The following is a 23,469-nucleotide window of genomic DNA, read 5'->3' as shown; positions in this document are numbered from 1 at the left end:
ACGAATTCAAGCAGCAGCGAGTTTCCCATAACTAACATAGTTACTGTCCTGTGGGTGACCTGCCTTTTTTACATTAACACCTGGACCTTTAGTGCCCTCCTGCTTCGGTATCCATCTTACAACTCTAAATTATTTGGCCTCACAAGAATTTCTGAAAACAGTGAAAGGATTTTGAATATAGAAGGTTATGATTTATTATATGGTTGGCATGCATATTTATTGTATGATAAGAAAGTAGATAAAGCTTTTAAGAATCATGTGTTGAGAATTTCTCTTCTGCGTGTCTGGAAAAAATATTATTATAAGTTAAATTATAAAATTCCTATATGGGCAAGACCTCGGCACGCAGTAGAGAATATAAATATAGAACTGATTACTTATAAAGATCTTTATATAATGAGAGGGGAAATCTACAACCAAAATCTTTGGATACATTAAAAGAAGAAGGGAGGAATTATACTTGGTTTCAATATGGACAGTTAAAGGCTAGATGGAAAGAAGATCAGAAAATTGGTATTATTCAAAATGAAGAAAATTTGGTTAAACAAATTAGAAATCAAACCCAGGGTCATATAAAGAGATTGTATAATGTGTTGATAGAAATAGATTCTGAAAGAGATTTAATAAAGGATTGTATGATAAAATGGGCACAGAATATTCAGGAACCAATAATGCTGGAAACATGGGAAAAAATTTGGGTTAGAAATGTTAAATTTACGCAAGCACAGAATTTAAGGGAAAATTTTTATAAGATGTTTTATAGATGGCATTTAGATCCTAAGAAATTATCATGTATGTATGCAAGCGAAATGTTGGAGATGTAATTGTGATGATGCTACAAATTTTCATGTATGGTGGACTTGTAAGAAAATTAAGTCTTTCTGGATAAGAATTTGGTGGCTTATGCAGAATGTTTTGAAGAAGATAAAGTTCCTACCGCAATTTTTCCTTTTGGGAATAACAACAGACTGTACAGTGATTGAGACTAAATTGATTTTGAACTTAATAACAGCAGCAAGACTGTTGATTGGACAATATTGGAAGAAAAGAGAATTACCCACAATAGAAGAATGGATATTGAAAGTTTCCAATTTGGCTGAGATGGCTAAATTCTCAGCCTTCTTGAAAGACAGTACTCAAGAAAAATATCTAAATGAATGGAAGAATTGGATTGATTATATTCAAAATAGATATCAGATTAAGAAATTTCAGATTGCCTTTGAATGAAGGATGTTGTTTTTAATTTTAATGGAAGAAGTCAGGTTATGTGAAAGAGAAGGATTATAATTGTGTTAGATTTTAAAAATTTAATGTATGACTGTTTGTTCATTGAACTATACCTTGTGTTTGCTCCGGGAAGTTGGGGGGGGGGTTTGGAGGGAGGGGGGAAGGAGGGGGGAATGGGAGGGGAAAAATGTAATTGTTGTTGTAAAACTTTTTCAATTAAAAAAAAAAGAATTTCTGAAAACAGTGACGATTTAAATATCGGATTCACATAGAAATAGCCAGAAGGATCTTCTTTTCTAAGGATTGGTCCCATGCACCTGTGTGCAGCATTCACTGCACACAGGTGCATGAGACTAATTCTTAAATAGTCAGGGCAATCACCCCACAATTTTTGTTAAATATTTTTGGGTAAGTATAAGCTATATGGACACAATGACATTAGCGAAGAGGATGAGTTTTTCTTAAAGTTTGTGGATTGGGGTTTCTTTGATTAATAACATAAACAATTGTTTATATGCTTCATTTTTGCTCTTTTCCACCAGCCAAAACGCAACTATTTCTCTGTGGAGAAATAGTTTTGTGAGTCATCTCTATTCTAAAATATTTACCAAATCACCCCAAATTCATCTACACAAGGATATATATTTTCACTGGATGGAGACAGAAAATATCACAATCAACTTTCAAACAGTCTTAATTATACAAGTAAACAATATTTAGATTACAGACAAAGCAAAATCAAACTATACAATCCACTATTAATATTATATTACCAGATTCAGAAAATCCAGATAGGCTACATTTGAAATCAATTCAGTAAAGAAATAATATGTAAACTTCTCAAGTTTTCAACATTTTGTCTAATACATTTGGTGAACTTTTATTTCCTGATCTCTTTTGTAAAACAAGGTAAATAACAATGACATGCATTTAAACAGACACCAGAACTTCCAGTTGAGAATTTCAGTGCAAAAAAAAAACAAAACCCAAACAAACCCCCAAAGTGGGAGTATCGTATTACTTTCCCGATATAATTATGTGCTGCCTTAAAGTTAAACCAACGCAAATAATTGTTGCACTCTTTTTAAAAAATAGTTATTTTTCTCCTTTCTCAGACCATCAAGGTGGCGTGTAGCCTCTCAGGTTTGACTACATAACTTTGCCAATTGGTAAACAATGAAATTCAGATAGTTGCTGTCCTCAATTATTTCCATATACAGCTGTTAACAATAATTTCCATGGAAATAGAAAAGAAAAACAAAAAAAGCAAATTTTCAAAAAGTCCTCAAAACAGCCTATAGTAAGACAGCAAACCAATGATAAGAAGAATTGGATGCAAAAACTATAAAGGCTTGGTGATAAAAATGGGGGAGATAGAAAAACCAAAGCTATGCTATAGCATTGAATGGGAAAATTACCTCCTAGCGGTCTTCCCCCTCCTCTTTAAAAAAAAAGTGAAATGGGAGGATTACTACAAAAACTCGTGTTTCTGTTCTGCCCTTATATCAAACTTTGTCTTCATTCAACTGACAGCTCCGGTTTTTTTCTTCATTATGCATTGTCTTTTACTTTTTGCAGCAAAAGAAATAAGAGGAAGAAAAAGGGTTAATAATTATTAGCCCAAAGCAAAAAAAATAAATAAATAAACGTTTGAAAAGATGGTATCAATCCTTAGATAAAATGAATGATGAAAAAAGGAATAGCTGTAACAGAAAAAAGCTACACAAAGTAGCACATTTTTCCCCCACCTAGCGTTTCTTGTGTTTTTGCTAGGAAGTGCTTATTCCACCGAAGGACAAAATTGCAGTGGCGTGGTTCACCTTTAGCCAGAAACAATGGCGGTAGACATTTTTCACTTCCCAGGGGAAAAGCTACAGGTCTTCGGAGGTGTTTTTGTTTTTTTTTCCAACTTGGGAAAAAGATACCCGTGGGTAAATCAGGGGAGTTGCGAATAAGGAAATTATATTCTGCGAGGAAAGTATTGCTAAGAATTTTTCCATAGATGACCGTTTAAGTGCAAAACCTTCTCTGCATTTGAGGCAAGAGGATTTAAACCTGTTTGCCAGATTAAGTTATTCTACCACGTTTTGTCATCTTAACAAATTACACACCACTTCATTTAAATCTGCAACAATTATGAGACTTTAAATCAGAATCTGTACATTATAAACTTTGGTGGAGAGAAAAAATCCACAAACACGATCCTTCTTTTGGTATTTTGACCCAAAGTGCCAACAGCCATCTGCGCGAGAGGCAAGGTCCGAATGCATTTACTGCTCTACGGGCGTAGGTTCTTCATCTTCTCCAGCCTCTTGCTTCTCAGGAGGAGCGCCAAGGGGGATGAGATACTGTATCTCCTCACTGCTGACTGCCACCTTCTCTGGTTGTAGCCAACGTTTCAAGTATTCCAAAGTACTGAGAAGAAGCAGAAGAGAAAGCTTAAAAGAGCAGTTCACAGTAAATAAATAAGACAGGCATGGACAATATGGTGCCTCCAGGCACCAATAAAGGACTTTAGATTAGTGTATCAGGCTTCCTGCACCAATTTTTAAAAACAAGCAAGCAAAACTGCAATTAACTTGCTAGTATACTTCAGCAGATCAGGGTCTGACAAAGATCATAGATAGATAGTTTCTTTTTTTAAAAAAGATGGTTTGTGACTGTCCATATCAACCATTGTTAGTAGGCAAATCTCCCAAGGCAGTTATTTTCTGAATTTAACCATGAGGTTCGCTTCAAACCTCGCATGAGCCTGTAGTTGAGAAAGACTAATGGCCCCTGAAACAGTCAATGATTAAACTATTCATTCATGTATGCAAGGGCAGAATCTGTTTCTGAAAAATTCCTTCTCTGAAAATTCCAGTAGAATCCCCATTTGGTCATGCTGAATCAGGGTGAAATGCTCCCGGTTTGGGCTGGGCCGGCTGATCCGGTAGCGATTGTGGTGGGTGGCTTGAAGAACCGGCAGCAGTGTTGGTGCAAGGCTCTGTCCACCCGCCTAGTCCCATGCGCAGAGGGTCCAAGCCATAAATGTCACAACTTTTCCTTAGAGGGCAGCTGCTCCAGCCTTTTGATTATCTTAGATACCATCCTCTGAACCTTCTCTAACTTCTCTATCTCTCTTTTGAGATGTAGTAACCACAACTTCACACAACATTCAAAATGCACATTATTGATTTATACATAGGCATTATGATATTAGCATCTCTATTTTTCAATAACATTTCTTATTATCGCTAACAGGCTGTTGGCCTTTTTTTTTTTTACAGCAGGTGCACACTGTGTGTTGACACTTTTATTGAACAAGAACCAAAAAATCTGTAGCTGAATCTTGAAGCTACAAATACAAGCACAATTTATTTGACAATCTGTCTCAAGAAGGATCAATTGAATGAAGATTAAATTGAGGCTGCCTTGTCTGTCTGTTGCCACTAGCATCTGACTTGATAAGGTCAATAGCTTTATCCAGCTACTGTCAATAGCCGACAATAATGCAGCGAACATTTAAATATAGCTAACATTATTTAAAGCGCTTTTCTTAAGCCGAAGGGACTCTCGTAGTAGATTCCAAAAACCTCAGACTGAACTGCTTTCAGATCAATCCTACAATTTAAAGAAAGAAGATGTAAGGAAAGGGATTAGGAAGAATATCATGGACTCAGTTGCCCGAAGGCATGAAAGAGAAGCATTCTGATCTAACTACAGTTAGCATCTATTCGCAACTAGTACTGCCTTGGCTTTTTTCCTAACCCTCTCTTTTCTTTCTTCACTTGTCAAGATTTCTCTTTTCTGTAATTGAGAGCAAGCTTCTCTTTCTCTTTCTCTCTTCCTTTAGAGAGAGATGGCTCCCTTGAAGATTCTCCTTAGTGGCAGTAAAATCCAAGCTCTTTTATGATTTATATTATTAGGACAGGAGTCTGGGTCTGGCAAACATTTTTTTTCCCAGGGGGTGGTGATGCATACGTTTTCCCCATGCAAGTCTTTAAATGTAATTTTCAAAGAAAAAGGGGTGGGGAAAGAAACCACTGCTTGGATGCAATTTCCAGTAGGGTATGTCTTTTTTAAACACTGTGGTTCATAGACTTTTGATTAAAGAAAGACAAACACTAGAAACAAGACAAGCACTGAGACCTGACAAACACTATCAAGGCTTTGCTTAAAACTAATGTTTTTACGCGGCTGCAAAGTCTCATAGGAGCAGAGTCCCGACTTTTGCTCCCTATGGAATCCATAGCAGACTGTACACACAGAGAGAGATAATGACAACTTAATTTCTTATTTAAATAATGTTTCTGCCACAAATGTTCAAAGAAGTATACAAAATGTCAACAGTCAAATCAAGATACTTCTCCCGTAGGACTTTAATTTAACAAGCCAGTAGAAAAGTGAAGAAGAAAACATTCACTTTTGAAACCAGATTTCCCAGGTAACAGGGGCACAGTAATTGCTTAGCAAAATCAAAGAGAAATGATAAAACTGGGTTTTTGCAACAGCTTGCTCTTTATTTCAATTTTCCTGAACAAAAGCTTCAGGATGTGAAATGCAAGTTGAAAATGTGCAGGTTTTACCCAACATGCATGGTCTAATTTATTATTCACTAGTTCAGGAGCATTTTTCCAAACCCATACAGGAGAAAGAAAAGGGTGCAATAAAATAAATCATTTATTTATTTTCTTATCATATGCTAGTGCAGTCTCACTGGCATTTGAAAATGCTAGCCAGGCTTCTAACCAAAACTGAAAAGAAGAAATATCAACCTAGCTGAACTGAGAAAGAGCAGTAAGGAAAAGCAGTCAAAAAGAGTCAGAAATATAGAAAAGCAAGCAATGTATTCAGGAAAGCTGGGGGGGTGGGATTGAATGGGGTAGGAGAAACAGGGATATGTGTTTTTGTATAATATGTAAATAGAAATATATTGCTATATACCAGGGGTCTCCAACCCTGGCAACTTTAAGCCTGGAGGACATCAACTGCCAGAATTCTGGGAGTTGAAGTCCTCCAGGCTTAAAGTTGTCAAGGTTGGAGACCCCTGCTATATACAGAAGTGGATATAAAAGTTATTATTTTAAAAAAGAAGACCTTTAAAAGAAGTGCAGAATAGCATGTACTGCATGTGCTGAGAAACTGGAATCTTGAAACTGGAAAAAAAGGAGGAAACTAATCCTACATGGAAAGGCAACAACACTTACCCAGCTAATGAAGGATAAGGATATTTTGAAAACAAACCTCAGAATAGTTAAAACAGTATTCTTCAACCTTAGTAATTTTTAGATGATAAGGCTGGTTGGAGAATTCTGGAAATTGAAGTCTACACATCTTCACATTGCCAAGGATGAGTAAAAAACATTTAACATGAGTTAAAAAAACATTTTTTTCAAAGGTTTTCCAGTAATTGAACATTGAGGAAAAAAATGAAAGCAAGCAGGTAGTTTTGAATTACAGATTTGTAATCCATAATTAGGAGGATGTTGGACTGCAAGAAAAACCAATCAATCACTTGCTAGTCACTTTAAATGAACAGCAAGCAGAAACTTTAATGTTTGGTACCTGTGTTACAAGCAGGCAATGAACGAAATAAAATTCTTTGATTTGAAGAAAAATAGAAGGGGAAGTTTACAGATAAGGTTGACAAAGAGGACTAAAAAAAATCTTATAGGAACATCATTTTTGGTTGGAATAAGTAAGAAATTAGAACATATTTGTTGAATTCCATTGGCGCTCCTTCTAAGCTGACTTTTATCACTAAAAACATCCTTAGGTGCATCAGAAGCCCCTACAGTATAAATAAATGCCTCAGAATATCCTTTCTCCCATAATACTTGTAATTTCTATAAGACAAATATTTAAGAGGTGTTATGTATAAAATATTTATTACACAAGCATTACCTCTCATCAGAATCCGTTCCCTCCATATAAAAGTCAGATTCGGACTTCTCCTGCAGAAACCTGTCCCAACTTTCTTTCTTAGCCTGAGAAAGTGTATGCAGAATATCTTTGGATGTCACTTCCTGAGACAAACCCTTTATTCTCATTAATCTTCTCTCTGAGGAAAGAAACAAATTAATAAAGGAAGAATGCAGCCTGTAGAGAAATGAAAACCAGTGGGGCAGGTTAAAGCAAGCAATGTTCAGTTCAACTCTTGAGGTTTTGTATAAATTGTAACCATGTTAATAGTGGGTATACTCTGACAGATTCTTTTAATGTCAAAGCTTCATCTCAGCGCTTTATTTAGTTGGGGACTGGATAAAAAAATATCAGCATGGACCAAGTCATTGTTTTAACATTTTTCTTTTACTGCCTCAAATCCAAATCAGAATATACTTTGGGAAACCTGTGCACTGAAGTGGCATTTAAATTTTAAAGAAGAAAGGTTAAAGGATCACGGCTCATGATTATTCCTACAAATATTTCACATGAGAAAACAGACATGATTACATGCACAGCAGGCAGGAAAAAAGTGGAACAGAAATCTTTATATTCTTTATGAATTTCATCCTCATTAAGATAATTGGCTGATAGATTAGATTTTTTTTTAAACACATAAATTGTTGAAAAAGATCACTTCAGTTATATTTCTCACAGAATTTCATCAAAAAAAACAAATTAGATAAAAGAGGCAGTGATTCTTCTTTAAGCATCTCAGTAAAATCTCAGGTAGGAAGATATGCTATACTTTAGTGTCATAAATCTTAAAAATAAAATGGGAATCTTTCTGATGTCACAGACTATCAGACAATATCAAAAAAATAACAACATGGAAGTACAGTACATCACTTATGCAACTGATGAACCTCACAGATGTACTATTTAAAAAGTGCATCTGTATCAGGCTTAAAGACTTTGACCATAATCCTTCAAAGCATTATTTTTTTATAGCTTGGCAACTTTAAATGATGTGTCCATTTCAGCTCACAGAATTCCTCACTCAGAATGCTGGCTGGGAAATTCTAGTCCACACCTGATTAAGTTTCCAAATTTGAAAAACACTGCTTTACAATTATACACAATATGTATCAAATGGGTAGATTCACAATTCTCTATGATCCTCCCAATAATATTGTTATTTGTAGCTGGAATTATAGGATTCAAAGTCTCACACATCCAGGTTGAAGAAAGTACAAACTCTTGTGAATAAACCTAGATTAGAAAATACTTTGATACTAACCTAAAGATGCCAAGTAGAGCTCTGAATCTTTCAGTGGTACCCAGGGCTTCTCAGTCACTTGCAGAGAGGGGCCAGTTACTTCAATCTGATCCTCCATCACGTGAACATAAGAATCTGCAAAGGAATCTGCAAATGCATTATTGGACTCTTCATTCTGATCTGGATATGGCAGAGATGAACAGATTTCAGTCCAAAGTTCCTGGCTGGAAACCGTAACTAGAGAATCAGCACTTTCAGTCATGATCATGATGCAGCAATTCTGGGGGGGGAAAAAAAGAAACCAATGTGTGAGTTACCAGGTATATAACATCATATTGGCATATATCCTTTTTTTTTATTTTGGGACCACAAGAAGAGTAACTTTAAAAAAAAGCAGATGTTTAAATTTTCTCAAAACTCTACCCATTTAAAATTCTTGATGTCAAATTATCTGCTGTAGCACATACCTTAGTCCACCTGCTATCGATTCTTCTTGCTAAGTGACCAGCCCATTTCCATTTCAATTCTTTTACTCTTTTGATGATATTGTATATTTTCATTTGTTCTCTAATCTATGTGCAGGATGGATGCCAAGCATGTATCTTTCCATGGCTCCTTGCGCCACTTGTAGCTTTTATATCAATTGTGAGGTTAGTGTCCATATTTCACTGGCATATGTTAGAATAGGTAGCAGAAGTACTACCATTACTACCACTACATTTGTACCTCTATAACTGTCTGGTTCGGTTCTGCAACCCAACAAGAAAGACACAGACTTCAGAGGATAATTAGAACTGCAGAAAAAATAATTGCTACCAACCTGCCTTCCATTGAGGACCTGTATACTGCCCGAATCAAGAAGAGGGCCATGAAAATATTTACAGATTCCTCACATCCAGGACATAAACTGTTTCAACTCCTACCCTCAAAACAACGCTATAGAACACTGTACACCAGAACAACTAGACACAAGAACAGTTTTTTCCCCAAACACCATCACTCTGCTAAACAAATAATTCCTTCAACACTGTCAAACTATTTACTAAATCTGCACTACTATTAATCTTCTCATCGTTCCCATCGCCAATCTCTTTCCACTTATGACTGTATGACTGTAACTTTGTTGCTGGCAATCCTTATGATTTATATTGATATATTGACCATCAATTGTGTTGTAAATGTTGTACCTTGATGAACACATCTTTTCTTTTATGTACACTGAGAGCATATGCACCAAGACAAATTCCTTGTGTGTCCAATCAAACTTGGCCAATAAAAAATTCTATTCTATTCTATTCTATTCTATTCTATTCTATTCTATTCTATTCTATTCTATTCTATTCACTACTACTGTAAATAATAACAACAATAACAACAAACAACTTTGCAAAATTGCGAAGAATGCTGGCATTGCTCTCACAGAGCAATTTACAGATTCAATCTGAACTTTAAATTGATATGCACCCACATTTATCCTAATATACCATCTCTAGGCATAGCACCAGAGCAATATTTATAAACCACAACAACTTGTGTGGACCTCAGTTGCCAAACTGACCAGTTAGCATATGAACCAGCATTCCCCAGTCCACACATCTTAAAAGTTGCTAAGGTTGAGAAACACTGCACCAGAGGCGTCCAAGGCAAATCACTACTGTAACTGTAGGTACCACAGACTGACAAAATCAAATGCCAGCTTCTTATAAAACATTAAAAATAAGATATATTTATGAATTATGGCAAGCTGTTAAATGCTTTCTATTGAAAATTTAGGAAAGTTTGGAGTACTTAATGATATTCCTTGCCATAAAATTGGAAGGGACGCTTTAAGCAGGGGTAAAATCCAGCAGGTTCTGACAGGTTCTGGAGAACTGGTAGCAGAAATTTTGAGTAGTTCAAAGAACCGCCAAATAACACCTCTGGCTGGCCCCAGAGTGGGGAGGGAATGGAGATTTTGCGATAGCCTTCCCCCAGCAGTGGGGAGGAAATGGGGATTTTGCAGTATCCTTCCCCTGACACGCCCACCAAGCCACACCACGCCCGCCATGCCATGCCCACAGAACCGGTAGTAAAAAAATTTGGATTTCACCACTGCCTTTTAAGCCATCGATTTCAGCTTCTGTTCCATGCAGAAATCCAATTTGGAGATCCCCAGCAGATTAGATTTTATTTTATTTTATTTATTTATTTGTCAATCATATATAAGATAACAGGTAAAAGTATAAACGTAATTTGGATACATGAAAAGAGTAAGTAAAAAGGAATATTAGGACAGGAACGGTAGGCATGCAGGTGCCCTTATGCACACCCCTTACAGACCTCTTAAGAATGGGGTGAGGTAATTACTTACTTATTTACTTAATTACTTAATTAATTAAAGATGGCTGCATTAAGCCACCTGAACATCCCCAAGAAGAGGAGTTCCCCACCTCCCTCGGAGATTTGGTTCTGCTGTGCAATTCACTCCTACAGGGTTGAGGTTTTTTTTCCTAATTTCCAAGCTACTGTCCTCCAAATGCGTTTAGCCATTCCAAAAGTCCCAAACCCACTGACCGGGAATGCCGAGCTTTGCGATCCAGAACAGCTGGAGACTTTATTGCTATCCTGGAGAAAGTATTGCTATAAAAGCCTTTCCGCTTTTTTGTTTTGTTTTTTTTAAATGGCTTTGAAAATTAAAACCCTGAATGACTTGGGCAATTTAAAAAACGAAAAAAAGAAAACATGATAGAGAGACACCGCGTGCCCCACCTACCAAGAGAGGTGCATTGCCGAAATAGCACTGATGCGCCAATCTCGAGACACAGAAACGGAAGGCCTTCGACAATGATCTTTCCGGGTGATCTCTGGAGGGATCCCTCCCGTTCTGCACCGCGATGGGTTTTTCCCCATCCCGCCACCCCTCCCCCAGCCCACTCCGACTTGATCGGCAGCTTCCTACCTGGATGCGTAAACCTGCCGCGAGTCAAACCCCGCCAAGGGAAGGAACTGAGCGAGCGGATCCCTCTCGCCTCCACGCTGGCCAATGGGCGAAGAGAACGGGGACGCAGGTAAGAAAAACCATCGAGCCCCAACAATTAAAGATGGATCGCGTGATCGATTGGGATTCCTACTTAATTTCCGGTTCCGTTATAGCCTGTTGCGCCGTCGCCCATGTGCGGGGCAGGAGTGCTGAAAGACAGACCTCAAAGGAAGTGTTTTTCTTTGGGGGGGTGGCATTAAATCCGAGCGCTATCCCCACAGGTAAGGAGCAAGCGTATTCATCCAGGGAGACCAGGCTTATGTCACAGGAAAAGCGAGTCTTTCAACTCGCAAAGGAGCTTCACCGTCGCTGGTTTTTTTGCTTCAGAGCCCGCATATGGAGACGGCCAAGAGCAACGGAAGTGTGGTAGACGTCATGTTTTTAGTCTAGCTCTTTAAAGTAGTGAAGCCTCTCCTCCGCGTAGTTAAAGGCGACATCTTGGAACCGGGCACTACTAAGGGCGTTTGCGTTAAGTGCGACACGAACCGTAGCTTGTGCCTCTTCTCCCTCTTGGTGTTGTGCAACGGACTGGAAAGGGTGGGGATGTGGAGAGGGTAGGTTCACTGCGTTTGCACAGAGGAATCCTCCCTGTCACTTCGTGGTGGTGGGTGCTTTGAGAGGTCCTGACCGCTATGAACCCGCTAGCGAAGGGCTAGTCTGGCTCAGTGTGCGGTGTGAGAGCGAGACAGAGGACTAGCTTAGTGGAGTGAATCGTGGGCATGCGTAGCAGGAGAGCTGCAGCTTCGAATTAAAGCATGTGGTTTTGAATTTGCTGTGCTAAAATCGTGTAGTTTCCCCCCCCCCGCAGGAGGAAGGCCTGAAGCAGCCTGCCTCAAACTGGACAACTTTAAAAAAAATGAGTGGATTTCTCAATTCCCAGAATTCCCCCAGGATGGTTGGGGGATTCTGGGAGTTGAAGTCCACCCAAGTCAAAAGTTGCTAAGTTTGAGCCACACTGGCCTAAAGAATACCATCAAAGGCAGCAGATGGAAGTTTCCTGGAGAGGGAGCAGAGGTGGGTTTCAGAGATTCTGACCAGTTCTGGAGAACCGGTAGCGGAAATTTGGAATAGTTCAGGGAGCTGGCAAATGCCACCTCTGGCTGGCCCCAGAGTGGGGTGGGAATGGAGATTTTGCAATATCCTTCTCCCAGGAGTGGGGAGGGAATGGGGATTTTGCAGTATCCTTCCCCTGGAGTGGGATGGGAATGGAGTATCCTTGCCCTGCCACGCCCGCCAAGACACACCCACAGAACCTGTAGTAAAAAAATTTGAAACTCACCACTGAGAGGGAGTTGAGGAGGAGAGTCACCCTGGAAGTCCTCTGTTGTGTTGGAGGAAAACCGTGAAAAGCTCACGTTTTATGTCAGGAGAGGGATGCCAGCGGGAATTTGGCTTCTAAAGCAGATCTAATAATTTAAGCAGTTTTGGAAGCTGAGGCTGAAAGGCAACTGAATTCTTTCTGTATAAAGACAGAATGATTTTGGGGAGGGATTCTGCATGTTGATGACTAGCTAGAACTTTCAAATTATCCTCCAGAGCTGCTTGGCATAAAAATAGCTATGTTTGCATTTATAAAACTGCACAATACCTGCTGAAGTAGAATGGTGCTTAAGATCTTTTATTATAATAATGCTAATTCTAAAATTCAGATTTGAATTCTTACGTTATGACCAACCAAAGGATTCCAAGTGAACAAGCTTCTGAATTCAGCCACCCTCTGGCAACGTGAAAAACTCTGCTTACTTTTAACTTTAGCAGCAAATGTGTTTGCTATTTATGTATGCCTCTGGGCATCTATTCTTAAACTTGGCTGCTTTCTGGTTGATGTAGGATTTTGTTTCTATAAAGTTTTATTTAAAAATGTTTTGCTTCCTTTTTTTAAAAACCCACTATGACTGGCTAGGAAGGATTGGAAACATTTATCTGCAATGAGCTATTTGCTGCCTTTTTCTGCTTTGCTCATGGGACTGCTGCCGACGAGAACCATGGCTTGGACTTCAACTGGGAGGACACATGCTGAACTGATCAACAATCTTTATAGTGAGTATAAATAGCAGTTAGGACAGACTTCTAAAACACTGCTGAAGTACGTGGACATTTTTCATAATTAACAATTCTAGTAGCATGGTAAATTTGACAATTAAGAATCTCTTTTAACAACTATATCAAATGGAACAGCACAACACTGAAATCTTAAATAGACTAAAGCAGGGGTGTCAAACTCAAGGCCCGCAGGCCACACCTGACCCGCAGGGTGCTTAGATCTAGCCTGTGGGACCACCCTGGAAACAGCGAAGGACCAGCCTGCAATGCTTCTGCCAGCGAAAATGGGTTCCCAATCTCTATTTTCAGCTGGACAGCCTCCTGCAACCCTCTGCCAGCAAAAACAGAGTTCAAGAGGCCCACTGACATGAGTGACATCAAGCTGGCTATGCCTGCCCTGGCCATGCCCCCCCCCCTTCTGAAGTCAAACAGAACCCTAATGTGGCCCTCAATGAAATCGAGTTTGACACACCTGGACTAGAGGGAGTTAAGTGGTAGACAATCCACCCTTTCTATTCTAAGGTGTACGAGTTCTTTCCCACCAAGGAAGTTCCAACTATGTCAGGCAAAAAGGCTTCCTATTTTGCTTTACAGTGGCCAGATACATGGTGATGGGGTGCCTTTCTGTTTCCAAATAATTAATGTTGAAGATAATATGTAAGACGATAATATGAATAATGGCACTGATAACTGTATTATCTATTTATTTTTATTTTTTTTATTTGCATTTGCATTTATATCCCGCCCTTCTCCGAAGACTCAGGGCGGCTTACACTATGTTAAGCAATAGTCTTCATCCATTTGTATATTATATACAAAGTCAACTATTGATATTTAATTAGGGTTAAATGATCTCAGTTGAAAGTTGTTACTATGTTTTGTAATGAATTCTAGTTATCTAAGGACTACACAGAAAATAATTTTATGTTAGTTCTAATATGAAATAGAGAAAAAATCTGAGGCTGAATTGTAATATTTGTAGGGTACTGGATTTCAGATACAGATCATATTCCTTGGTATATAGTTGATGGATGTTAAGAAGCTAAGAAATTAAGAAAATAAATTATGTTCTTTGATTTATAACTAAGATAATTCAGTTTTGTAAAATATAACACAAGCTATATACCAAGGAATATAATCTATATCTGACCTGTAGTTGCCCTGAGCTGGTTTCCATTTGGGAACAGACTTGAGTTTTATACTGTATAATAACTTGTATTCATTTCTCTATTCCTATAGGAAATGGTGTGATTAAATCCCAACGTGTTCATGCTGCGATGCTGGCTACCGATAGAGCCCACTATACCAATTATTTTCCCTATATGGATTCTCCTCAGTCAATTGGTAAGATTGCAGACTATTGTCAGTTAAAAAAGAAATATTCCATTTGCAGTATTAGAGACCACATTATGAGTTGTTTTCATGCTTAGAACCTCATGTCTTTTCCAGGCCATTAAAAAGCATGGTTTCATTCAAACTATTCTACAGGTAATAAAGGTAATATGAAGACTTTTTTATTAAGTATATTTATTTTGTTTTATCAAAAAATAAAATACAAAACAGAAAAACAAAGCAAAACAAAAACATATGGCCAGCACTAACAAAAAAATGGTGTATAAAAAAAGAGAAAAGGATGATCCAAATATCAAATAAATTTAATATTTAACATACAGAATCCACCCCAGCTGGATGTTGGAAAAAAAGAGAAAAAACAGTAAATTCTTCTTCCCTTTTACAAATATATGTATATATAAAAAAAAAGAAGAAAAAGCAGCTAAGCTAAACATTACACTAATCTTCAAATCATTGTATTAACTGTTACTATTTTTGGTGTACAGAAAGTCCATAGTTTCCAGTTTCTTTATAGTTTATTATTGTAGCTGTGGTGGCACAGTGGTTAGAATGCTGTACTGCAGGCTAATTCTGCTGACTGCCAGAGGTTCAGTCCTCACTGGCTCAAGGTTGACTCAGCCTTCCATCCTTCCAAGGTCGGTAAAATGAGGACCCAGATTGTTGGGAGCAATATGCTGACTCTGTAAACCGTTTAGAGAGGGCTATAAAGCACTGTGAAGCGATTTACAAGTCTAAGTACTATGGCTATCGCTGATCAAAGCAGTTAATTTTACCATCTCTGCTAATTCAGTCAATTTTAAATCCATTCTTCAACAATTGACATCCCTTTTTCTTCCAGTGCTTGGCAAGTACAATCCTTGCAGCCGTAATCATGTGAAGGAATAGCATCCCAAATTGTTTTTCAGTTGGCTTGTCCATAATACCTAAAAGAAAAACTTTGGTATTTCATTAATATTTGTATCTTAAATATTTTCTACATTGTCATTGTTATGCTTTTCCAGTATGTTTTTACATATTTGCAAGACCACCACATATGATAAAACGAGCCTGGATTTTAACTACTTTTCCAGCAGTCTATTTATTAGAAGTCCCTTTATAGTGTACATTTTCGCTAGTCTATCTGAGGTTAAATGCCAATGATACATCATTTTATAAAAAATGTCTTTCAAGCTATAATTTATTGTAAATTTTAGTCCATTAGTCTATATATTCTCCCATTTATCTAGAGATATGTTATACATAATTGGTTTGCCCATTTCACCATACAATCTCCAAAGTATTCATCTTCCAGATTCATCTTAAATAACATTTTATAAATTTTAGCAATCAAGTGATCACCTCCAGAACATAAATTAATATGAAAACTTTAAACAAGAATCTTAATTCAGGAGTGTCCATAGTTCCTGAATCAACTTTGGGCAGCTCCAGAGTTGTTTCTGAAAGATCTAAAGATCAAGTGGCATTATTATCTGCCACTGATAATGAGATGAAAATATACACCTCACTATATGAAATGAAAATCATACAATAGTATTGCGTACCTTAGGTGGGGCTTCAAAGAATTTTTAAAAAGTCCCTAAATATGATTCAGTGAAAAGCCTGAGCAAACAAAAAAAAATCCTGCCCTTTATAGCCCTTACCTGTTTAAAAACTATTATACCTGCACTAAGAGGTTGCTTACCATCTTACACTTTTAATTGCCTGGAAGGATTGAGAAAATGAAGGGTTTGTAATATTGCTTGAATGATGATTCTTAGCATGGAGAAAAACCCACCTTATTGATGGTTTTATTTCAGGATACCAGGCTACTATCAGTGCACCTCACATGGTAAGACACATGTTTATATTAAAGAGTATATGAAGACATTCTTGCATTGAAAGATATTTACTCAGTAAAGCAGAGAGACCACCAATGTGAAGCTTTATAGCTTTGAATTACCAGTTTATTTCCATGCAGCTTATTCTGGCATTGCCAAGAATTTTGATCATGGGACCATGGGACTGCTGCAATGGTCATAACTCTGAAAAACAATCATAAGTCACTTTTTCAGTGCTGTGGAAATTTTGAATGGTCACTAAAAGACCTGTATAGCTATGCTACAGAAATCGGTCTGCCGGGACTCAAATTAGTAAGAACTAACTTGTTTCTTTTTTTGCCTGAAAGAAAAATGGCACTAGAATATAGTAAAAAAGAATTGTCATTTCCACCTTAGTGGCATGCAAATGTATTGGACTGCAGCCTTTTCCTTTCTCAGCCCAGCATATTGATGGTGTGATGTAATGGAAATAGTCACTCAATACATCTCGCTCAAGAAAGGACTGAGCTAAAAACTGAAAATATGTTATGTAGAAAATGTGTAATGTTATGTATAATGCTTGTTTCTACAGCATGCTCACGCTCTTGAGCTACTGAAGGATCAGCTAGTGGAAGGAGCGAAGGCATTAGATATAGGATCAGGAAGTGGCTATCTCACTGCTTGTTTTGCTAGAATGGTAAGCAAAAAGCATTTTTAGCAAAAAAAAAATCAGTCTTCTTGCTACAGATGAGTGTTTTTTCTAAACGGTATTCTGTCAACCTGAAATATCTGCTATCTGACTTAAACTCTGAAAAATTAAATGGAAAATACAAGAAATTCATTTGTATCTCTCTGTGCGTGGACAAAACCCCATACTGAACATTCTTTAATTATTCCACTAGTTTCTGGCAATATAATTTTTAGAAGAGATAAACCAAAAGTGAATTGTTCTGAATATGGTGGAATTTAGCTTTGAGGTCAGATTTATACAAATTACACATTTTTGCCCTCAAATTGGAACTGGAAATGAGATGCAATTCTGAGACAGTTGCAAATAAATTGCTTGTGAGTGTAACTTCCAATTACATAATCAAGCAACGTTAAAAAATTCTGAAATTCTATTTAGAATTGGATCTTTACTAAACTCATAATGAATTATTTAATTCTATTTTCTCTATAATAATGAATTTAAAGTAGTAATAGAGTTTGAAGTATACATGAATCCTTTTATAGGTGGGCCCCACAGGCAAGGCAATAGGTATTGAGCACATAGAAGAATTGGTTCATGAATCCCTTAGGAACGTCAGAAGAGATGACCCAAACTTACTTAGTTCTGGACGAGTGAAACTTTTAGGTAAGTTGTCTATTTATTGCTGTGGTGCCAGTACTGGTTTGATAGGTGCTTGCTGTTTTCAACAGTAGAGAAAGCATTGTAGAAAGATAATTCTTAAAATATATTTTTCAAAGCTACAGGGTTGAGTTGTCTCTAAAGAATTATCTCTATATAATAATTATTTTTATGGTAAATACGACAATCTGGATGTTTTGATACTCACTGCTTCCCATATGACTTTTTTTCATTTTCCCCAGAAGTTCTTTATTGGATCTTTCTTAAAGCTCCTTCTAACTGGAAAATAAGAGACTAAATTATAATACTGGAATACTGAATGGAACCTTTTCTCTAGTGATATCCAAAGTGTGATGTTTCTATTTCAAAATAGATCCCCTTTTTTTCAGGAAAACTTTGTGTTTATGAGGCATGAGGCGTGACCCTGACGATTAATTAGGTTACATATATCTTGTTCTTTAACTGTCATTTCGCTCTGTTGTTCTTGTGTTTTTGTATTACATATAGTAATTATATAGTAATATAGTAATTCTGTAGTTTAAACTAGACACTAGATTAGTGTCACCTATGGTTTTCATAGAAAATGGATTGTGAATGAGAAAAATCATTTTCTTCTGCTTATAAACCACATTCTCTCTCCACAGTTGGGGATGGTAGGAATGGACATCCCGAAGAAGCCCCATATGATGCCATCCATATTGGAGCAGCTGCACCCACTGTGCCAGTGGAGGTAGGATACAGAAGGATCCGTCTCAGCGCCATTCAGTAAACAATAATCTTGTTTTCCAGCATCCCAATATGGGTTATTGGAAGATTAGCCCTGAATAATATAAACTTAGAAGAATACTTCAAATATAGAGGGTTTTGATATTTCTTTCCTTACATTATGAGATTTAAACTTTCATGTTTTACCAAAACAAACTGTATTTTGCTAGATATCTGCCAGAGAACCATTCAGGAACTAAGTATGTAGAACAAATTGAGTTAAAAATAAATGGCAAGGTTCCCATTCTCAAGAAATACTTTATTTTCACTATATTTCCTAGGATGCTATTGTTTAGCTTAATTTTTTTTTTGCCTTTAATTTGCCTTACCATGTTTACTGATATTTTTTGTGTATTACCAGTTGCTGAATGAACTGAAACCTGGAGGACGACTGATTTCGCCAGTAGGGCCAGAAAATGGAAACCAGGTTATGATGCAGTATGACAAAACAATGGATGGCCAGATTGTGGAAACGCGTCTGATGGGTGTGATATATGTTCCTCTGACAGACAAAGAAAAACAGTGGCCTCAGTAAAATACTAAAACATTTTTTTTCTTTTGTAAAATTACCTCAGAATAGTGAATTGGTGTCCTAATTGGCTTTTGCTAGGCAAAGTAAAGATACTAATACGAGAATGGAATCTCTTAACAAAACCACTATAGAAACTAGAATTATCTCCCCTTAAGCAGACAAGCAGTGAAATCTTAGAAAACGAAATCTCAAATAGAGTTTGAGCTCATTATAATTTTGCCAAAATCACTATTCAAAATTTTTACTCCAAAATGATGATTTCAGAATCTCTTTGTATCTTTCTGATATGTTACAGTTTTAATTTTCCAACATTAAATGCTCTGAATATATTCAAACTGCAAGTTAAGTTCTACCGTATTTTAGCTTCATGGAACTTGCTTTCCCAAAAACATGCATGTGACTGGGTAGCAGGTGTATTTATGTGAATTTACATAATACATATTATGTAAATATGTATTTACATAATTTACAGATATTTCAGTTTAATATTGATATTCTAAAGGGTTTTATTATGAATATTGTAACTCTAAGATTTAACAATTATTCCTTTGAATTAAAATTAATAATAATTAATCAGTTTAGTAGTTGGGAAAAAAACAAAAGACTGAGAGCTCCTGCTTTGCTTCTCCCTCCATTCTTTCTTATTTATGCTCTACTTTAATCACAATTATTTGTTCAATCCAAAACCGGAAAGCATGATTTAGTATTAATTTACTACTCAAAATCTTCAGTATTTATATAACACTAAACAGCTACCTTTGGTAGTATTTTTTCACTCACAGCCAAATATTAACATTGGGTTTTAGGAAGAAAGAATTATTGTGTGATATAATAAAATTTAATTATTTCTTTTTCTCTAGGGATGAACTTTAAAAGATTTAAATAGTGTATAAAAGACATTTTGAAGATCTATGAACTATGTTTGGAAAAATTGATGTTTGCAGTACATTATATATGAATGCTCATTTTTCCTCTTTGAAAGTAACATTTGACCTGTAATTTTAAGAACTTGGATGGAATTTGGAAACAAAGCAATGGAAATTAGTTGATTCAGGAATAGCAAAACATTTCACAATTATCAATAATTCTTGTGTATACCAGCGTAGAATAAACAATGGATAAAAAGCTGCACTTTCTCTGGCTTTTATAAATGTGATAAATAGTTTATTTGTGATTTAATATTTTGAAAGTATTTTTCACATATTCTGTTAATGCAGAAAACAGTAACAATCTTACCTATTATCAACAGTGTGATAATATTGGATCTGGTTTTAGGTACAGCAGAACAAGTCGTGACCGAAAAGTAAATAACTGTACGTAATAGCCTACTTTTCTGTAGTCTTTACATATTTTAGCTGAAGTTATACTGAACACCTGAAGGCACTTTGTGCCCAAAAGCAAAAGTATAAATTAGAATAAGTAAAAGCTCAGTAGACAAATATTTCCTTGAGACTTAAAGATCAGTAATATATGCCTATAACTAAAATATTTTGTGGTGGACCAATAAAAAACAAGAGTTGAACTTGATGACCTAAATGGCTCCATGATTCTGCGTAGATTTAAATAAATTCTAGTATTTCTGTACTCCCAATTCTTTGACAACAAAGAATTCGGTATAATTTTCACCATAAACTAGACTGCTGAAAGGAAAAATGGGAGTAGGGAATGAAGATTTTCATAATGTGACTGCAATCTCAGTTGTGATATTGACAATCAATTCTGTTCACTGTCCAGAGACAACCTTAATTCTACATACCTACATATTTATCATGTTACACCCTTTTGGGACAAGAGCAATAGTGTGAAAAACAGAAAAGTAAGAAATAATGAAAAAGGAAATATGACTGAATTTGTTTTACACCTATACCATCCTCTGTACTTTTCTATATTTTTTTCCTTACAAATTATTCTTGGTTCTACCTACTATGTCCATAAAACACTATACACATTGCCTTTTGTTGTTCACAATTCTTATCTTTCGCACTTCATCTTCCTCTCAATGTAGTCATTCTTTATATTGCTTTCCAACTGAACCCTCATTCATTTTCTGTACAAGGCCAATTACCTCAACAAACTCATTTTATATCAGTTACTCATTTTTATATTCAATCCATATTCATTTATTCATTCTTAACTTGCATCCCTCGTTTCCTATTCAGTTCATTCAGTTTACTGTTACGACATACCCAGCTCTCATTTCTATATAACAAAGTGGGCAGATATACATTCCTATGCACAGCTATTTAATTTCAATAAGCATTCATTTTTTTCAGACAAATCAATTGTTACCATTTTTCGTTGAGACTAGAACCTGGATCTCCCTATGTTTAGTTAATTATCCTAATACTCAGTTTGTTTGTGTATAAAATTGGCCATCAGAACAATTCATTTACTTTATTGCTGTTGTTAGTTGCAAAGTCGTGTCCGACCCATCACGGACAATGTTCCTCCAGGCCTTCCTGTCCGCTACCATCCTCTGGAGTCCATTTAAACTCATGCCTATTGCTTCAGTGATTCCATCCAGCCACCTCCTTCTCTGTTGTCTCCTTCTTCTTTTGCCCTCAATCTTCCCCAGCATTACTTTCCTAGTGGCCAAAGTATTTCAGTTTCATCTTCAGAATCTGGCCTTCTAAAAAGCAGTCAGGGTTGATCTCCTCTAGGACTGACTTGTTTGTTCGCCTTGCAATCCGAGGGACTCACAAGAGTCTTCTCCAGCACCAGAGTTCAAAGGCCTCGATTCTTTGGCGCTCATTCATTTACTACTTTTGTAAATATTACATAAGGTAAAGGTAAAGGTTCCCCTCGCACATACATGCTAGTCGTTGCCGACTAGTGCTCATTTCCGTTTCAAAGCCAAAGATCCAGCACTGTCCGAAGACATCTCCGTGGTCATGTGGCCGGCATGACAACGCCAAAGACGCACGGAACACTGTTACCTTCCCACCAAGGTGGTCCCTATTTTTTCTACTTGCATTTTAACTGCTAGGTTGGCAGAAGCTAGGACAAGTAACGGCAGCTCATAAATAAATGATTCCTTATTTATTTCATTGATTCATTCTATTTGCTGTTTACTCCCTTTTCATTACAATTTCCCATACAGCAAATTATAAAGCTTTATTATTGTTATAGTCCAACATACAGAGATGAGGTGTAATCATTAGAAGAAACATAAAAATATAATTACAATCAATACAAAGTGTTAAAGTGTAATACAAAGTATAATACAAAGTATATAATCAATACAAAGTATTAGCACTTATATGAGTTATATAAAACACAGTTAATCTATGAGACATAAAAAGTTAAGATAAAAAGGAATGGTAATGGTAGAAGTGGACCATCTATATCAAGTGAGAAACTGTACGCTAATAAAGGAAACTAGATGCACAATGAGTCTACTTTATGTTAGAGTCTCAAGCACAAACCAGAAGTCATCATCTGATAAATTTTGAGGGCTGATGCATAAAATGACAGCACTTCCTATTCACAAGAAGGCTGCTGACCTTCTGAGTCCATCCTCCCCATGTCTTGCAATAGATTTTTATCTCTGCCACCTGTGATAGCTCCAGACAAGTGAGATTCATATGACACATTAATAAATTAAAATCTGTACTAGATTATCAGCTTTAATCGTATCTGCAATATACAGTATTTCTTGCTAATGCAATAGTAAAAGCAGCAAGTCAGTTTTGGTGCATTTGGGCCACTGTGCTGCACTTGCAAATAAAGCCCAGTTTTAATTCAGATTAAGCTAACTCCCATCTCAGACACACCAACAGCTAAGCCTCCTAAAACTGACCCCATCCCATTGCGTTCACAACCCACTCACAGAAAAGGAGTGCAAGACCTATTTCACAGACAAAAGCCAGGAAAAGCTCCAGGCCCAGACAAGATAACTCCTTCTTGCTTAAAAGTCTGTGCTGACCAATTGGCCCCCATCTTCACCCATGTCTTCAATAAATCACTAGAAATGTTATAAGTTCCTTCTTGCTTCAAACGCTGTACTATCATCCCAGTGCTGAAGAAGCCCCCATCAAGGAAGTGAATGACTACAGACCAGTTGCTCTAACATCTATAGTCATGAAAACCTTTGAAAGGCTAGTGCTGTCCCACTTGAAAATCATCACGGATCCGCTGTTAGACCCCTTGCAATTTGTATACCGAGCAAATAGTTCAACAGATGATGCTGTTAATATGGCTCTGCACTACATTCTACAACATCTTGAATGTCCAAGGACCTAT

General features: G+C 36.8%; 2 protein-coding genes across 5 annotated transcripts; one reads left to right on the top strand and one right to left on the bottom strand.

The window, feature by feature from the left end:
• Positions 1 to 1,905: 1,905 nt before the first annotated feature.
• Positions 1,906 to 11,485, bottom strand: CCDC32 (coiled-coil domain containing 32). Of its 3 annotated transcripts, none has more exons than XM_058162096.1 (4): positions 11,310 to 11,483; positions 8,393 to 8,651; positions 7,114 to 7,270; positions 1,906 to 3,642 (listed from the first exon to the last, which is right to left on the bottom strand). In XM_058162096.1, the coding sequence occupies exons 2-4, from the start codon at positions 8,637 to 8,639 to the stop codon at positions 3,498 to 3,500; spliced, it is 549 nt and encodes a 182-aa protein (XP_058018079.1). In that variant the 5' UTR covers positions 8,640 to 8,651; positions 11,310 to 11,483; the 3' UTR covers positions 1,906 to 3,497. The 3 variants fall into 3 exon arrangements, with proteins under 3 accessions (XP_058018079.1, XP_058018080.1, XP_058018081.1); XM_058162097.1 differs by lacking the exon at positions 11,310 to 11,483 and adding an exon at positions 11,124 to 11,264; XM_058162098.1 differs by lacking the exon at positions 1,906 to 3,642 and having other exon boundaries at positions 7,110 to 7,270; positions 11,310 to 11,485.
• Positions 11,486 to 11,799: 314 nt separating this feature from the next.
• LOC131187642 (protein-L-isoaspartate(D-aspartate) O-methyltransferase-like) lies at positions 11,800 to 20,754 on the top strand. Of its 2 annotated transcripts, none has more exons than XM_058162093.1 (8): positions 11,800 to 11,944; positions 13,294 to 13,430; positions 14,673 to 14,777; positions 16,583 to 16,614; positions 17,175 to 17,279; positions 17,816 to 17,936; positions 18,575 to 18,660; positions 19,057 to 20,754. In XM_058162093.1, exons 1-8 carry the CDS (start codon positions 11,934 to 11,936, stop codon positions 19,228 to 19,230), a joined length of 771 nt encoding a protein of 256 aa, XP_058018076.1. In that variant the 5' UTR covers positions 11,800 to 11,933; the 3' UTR covers positions 19,231 to 20,754. The 2 variants fall into 2 exon arrangements, with proteins under 2 accessions (XP_058018076.1, XP_058018077.1); XM_058162094.1 differs by lacking the exon at positions 11,800 to 11,944 and adding an exon at positions 12,199 to 12,404.
• Positions 20,755 to 23,469: the final 2,715 nt, after the last annotated feature.

The sequence above is a fragment of the Ahaetulla prasina genome, chromosome 1 (genome assembly GCF_028640845.1).
Source record: "Ahaetulla prasina isolate Xishuangbanna chromosome 1, ASM2864084v1, whole genome shotgun sequence".
NCBI lineage: Eukaryota > Metazoa > Chordata > Lepidosauria > Squamata > Colubridae > Ahaetulla > Ahaetulla prasina.
This window is presented reverse-complemented; position numbering and strand designations above follow the sequence as displayed.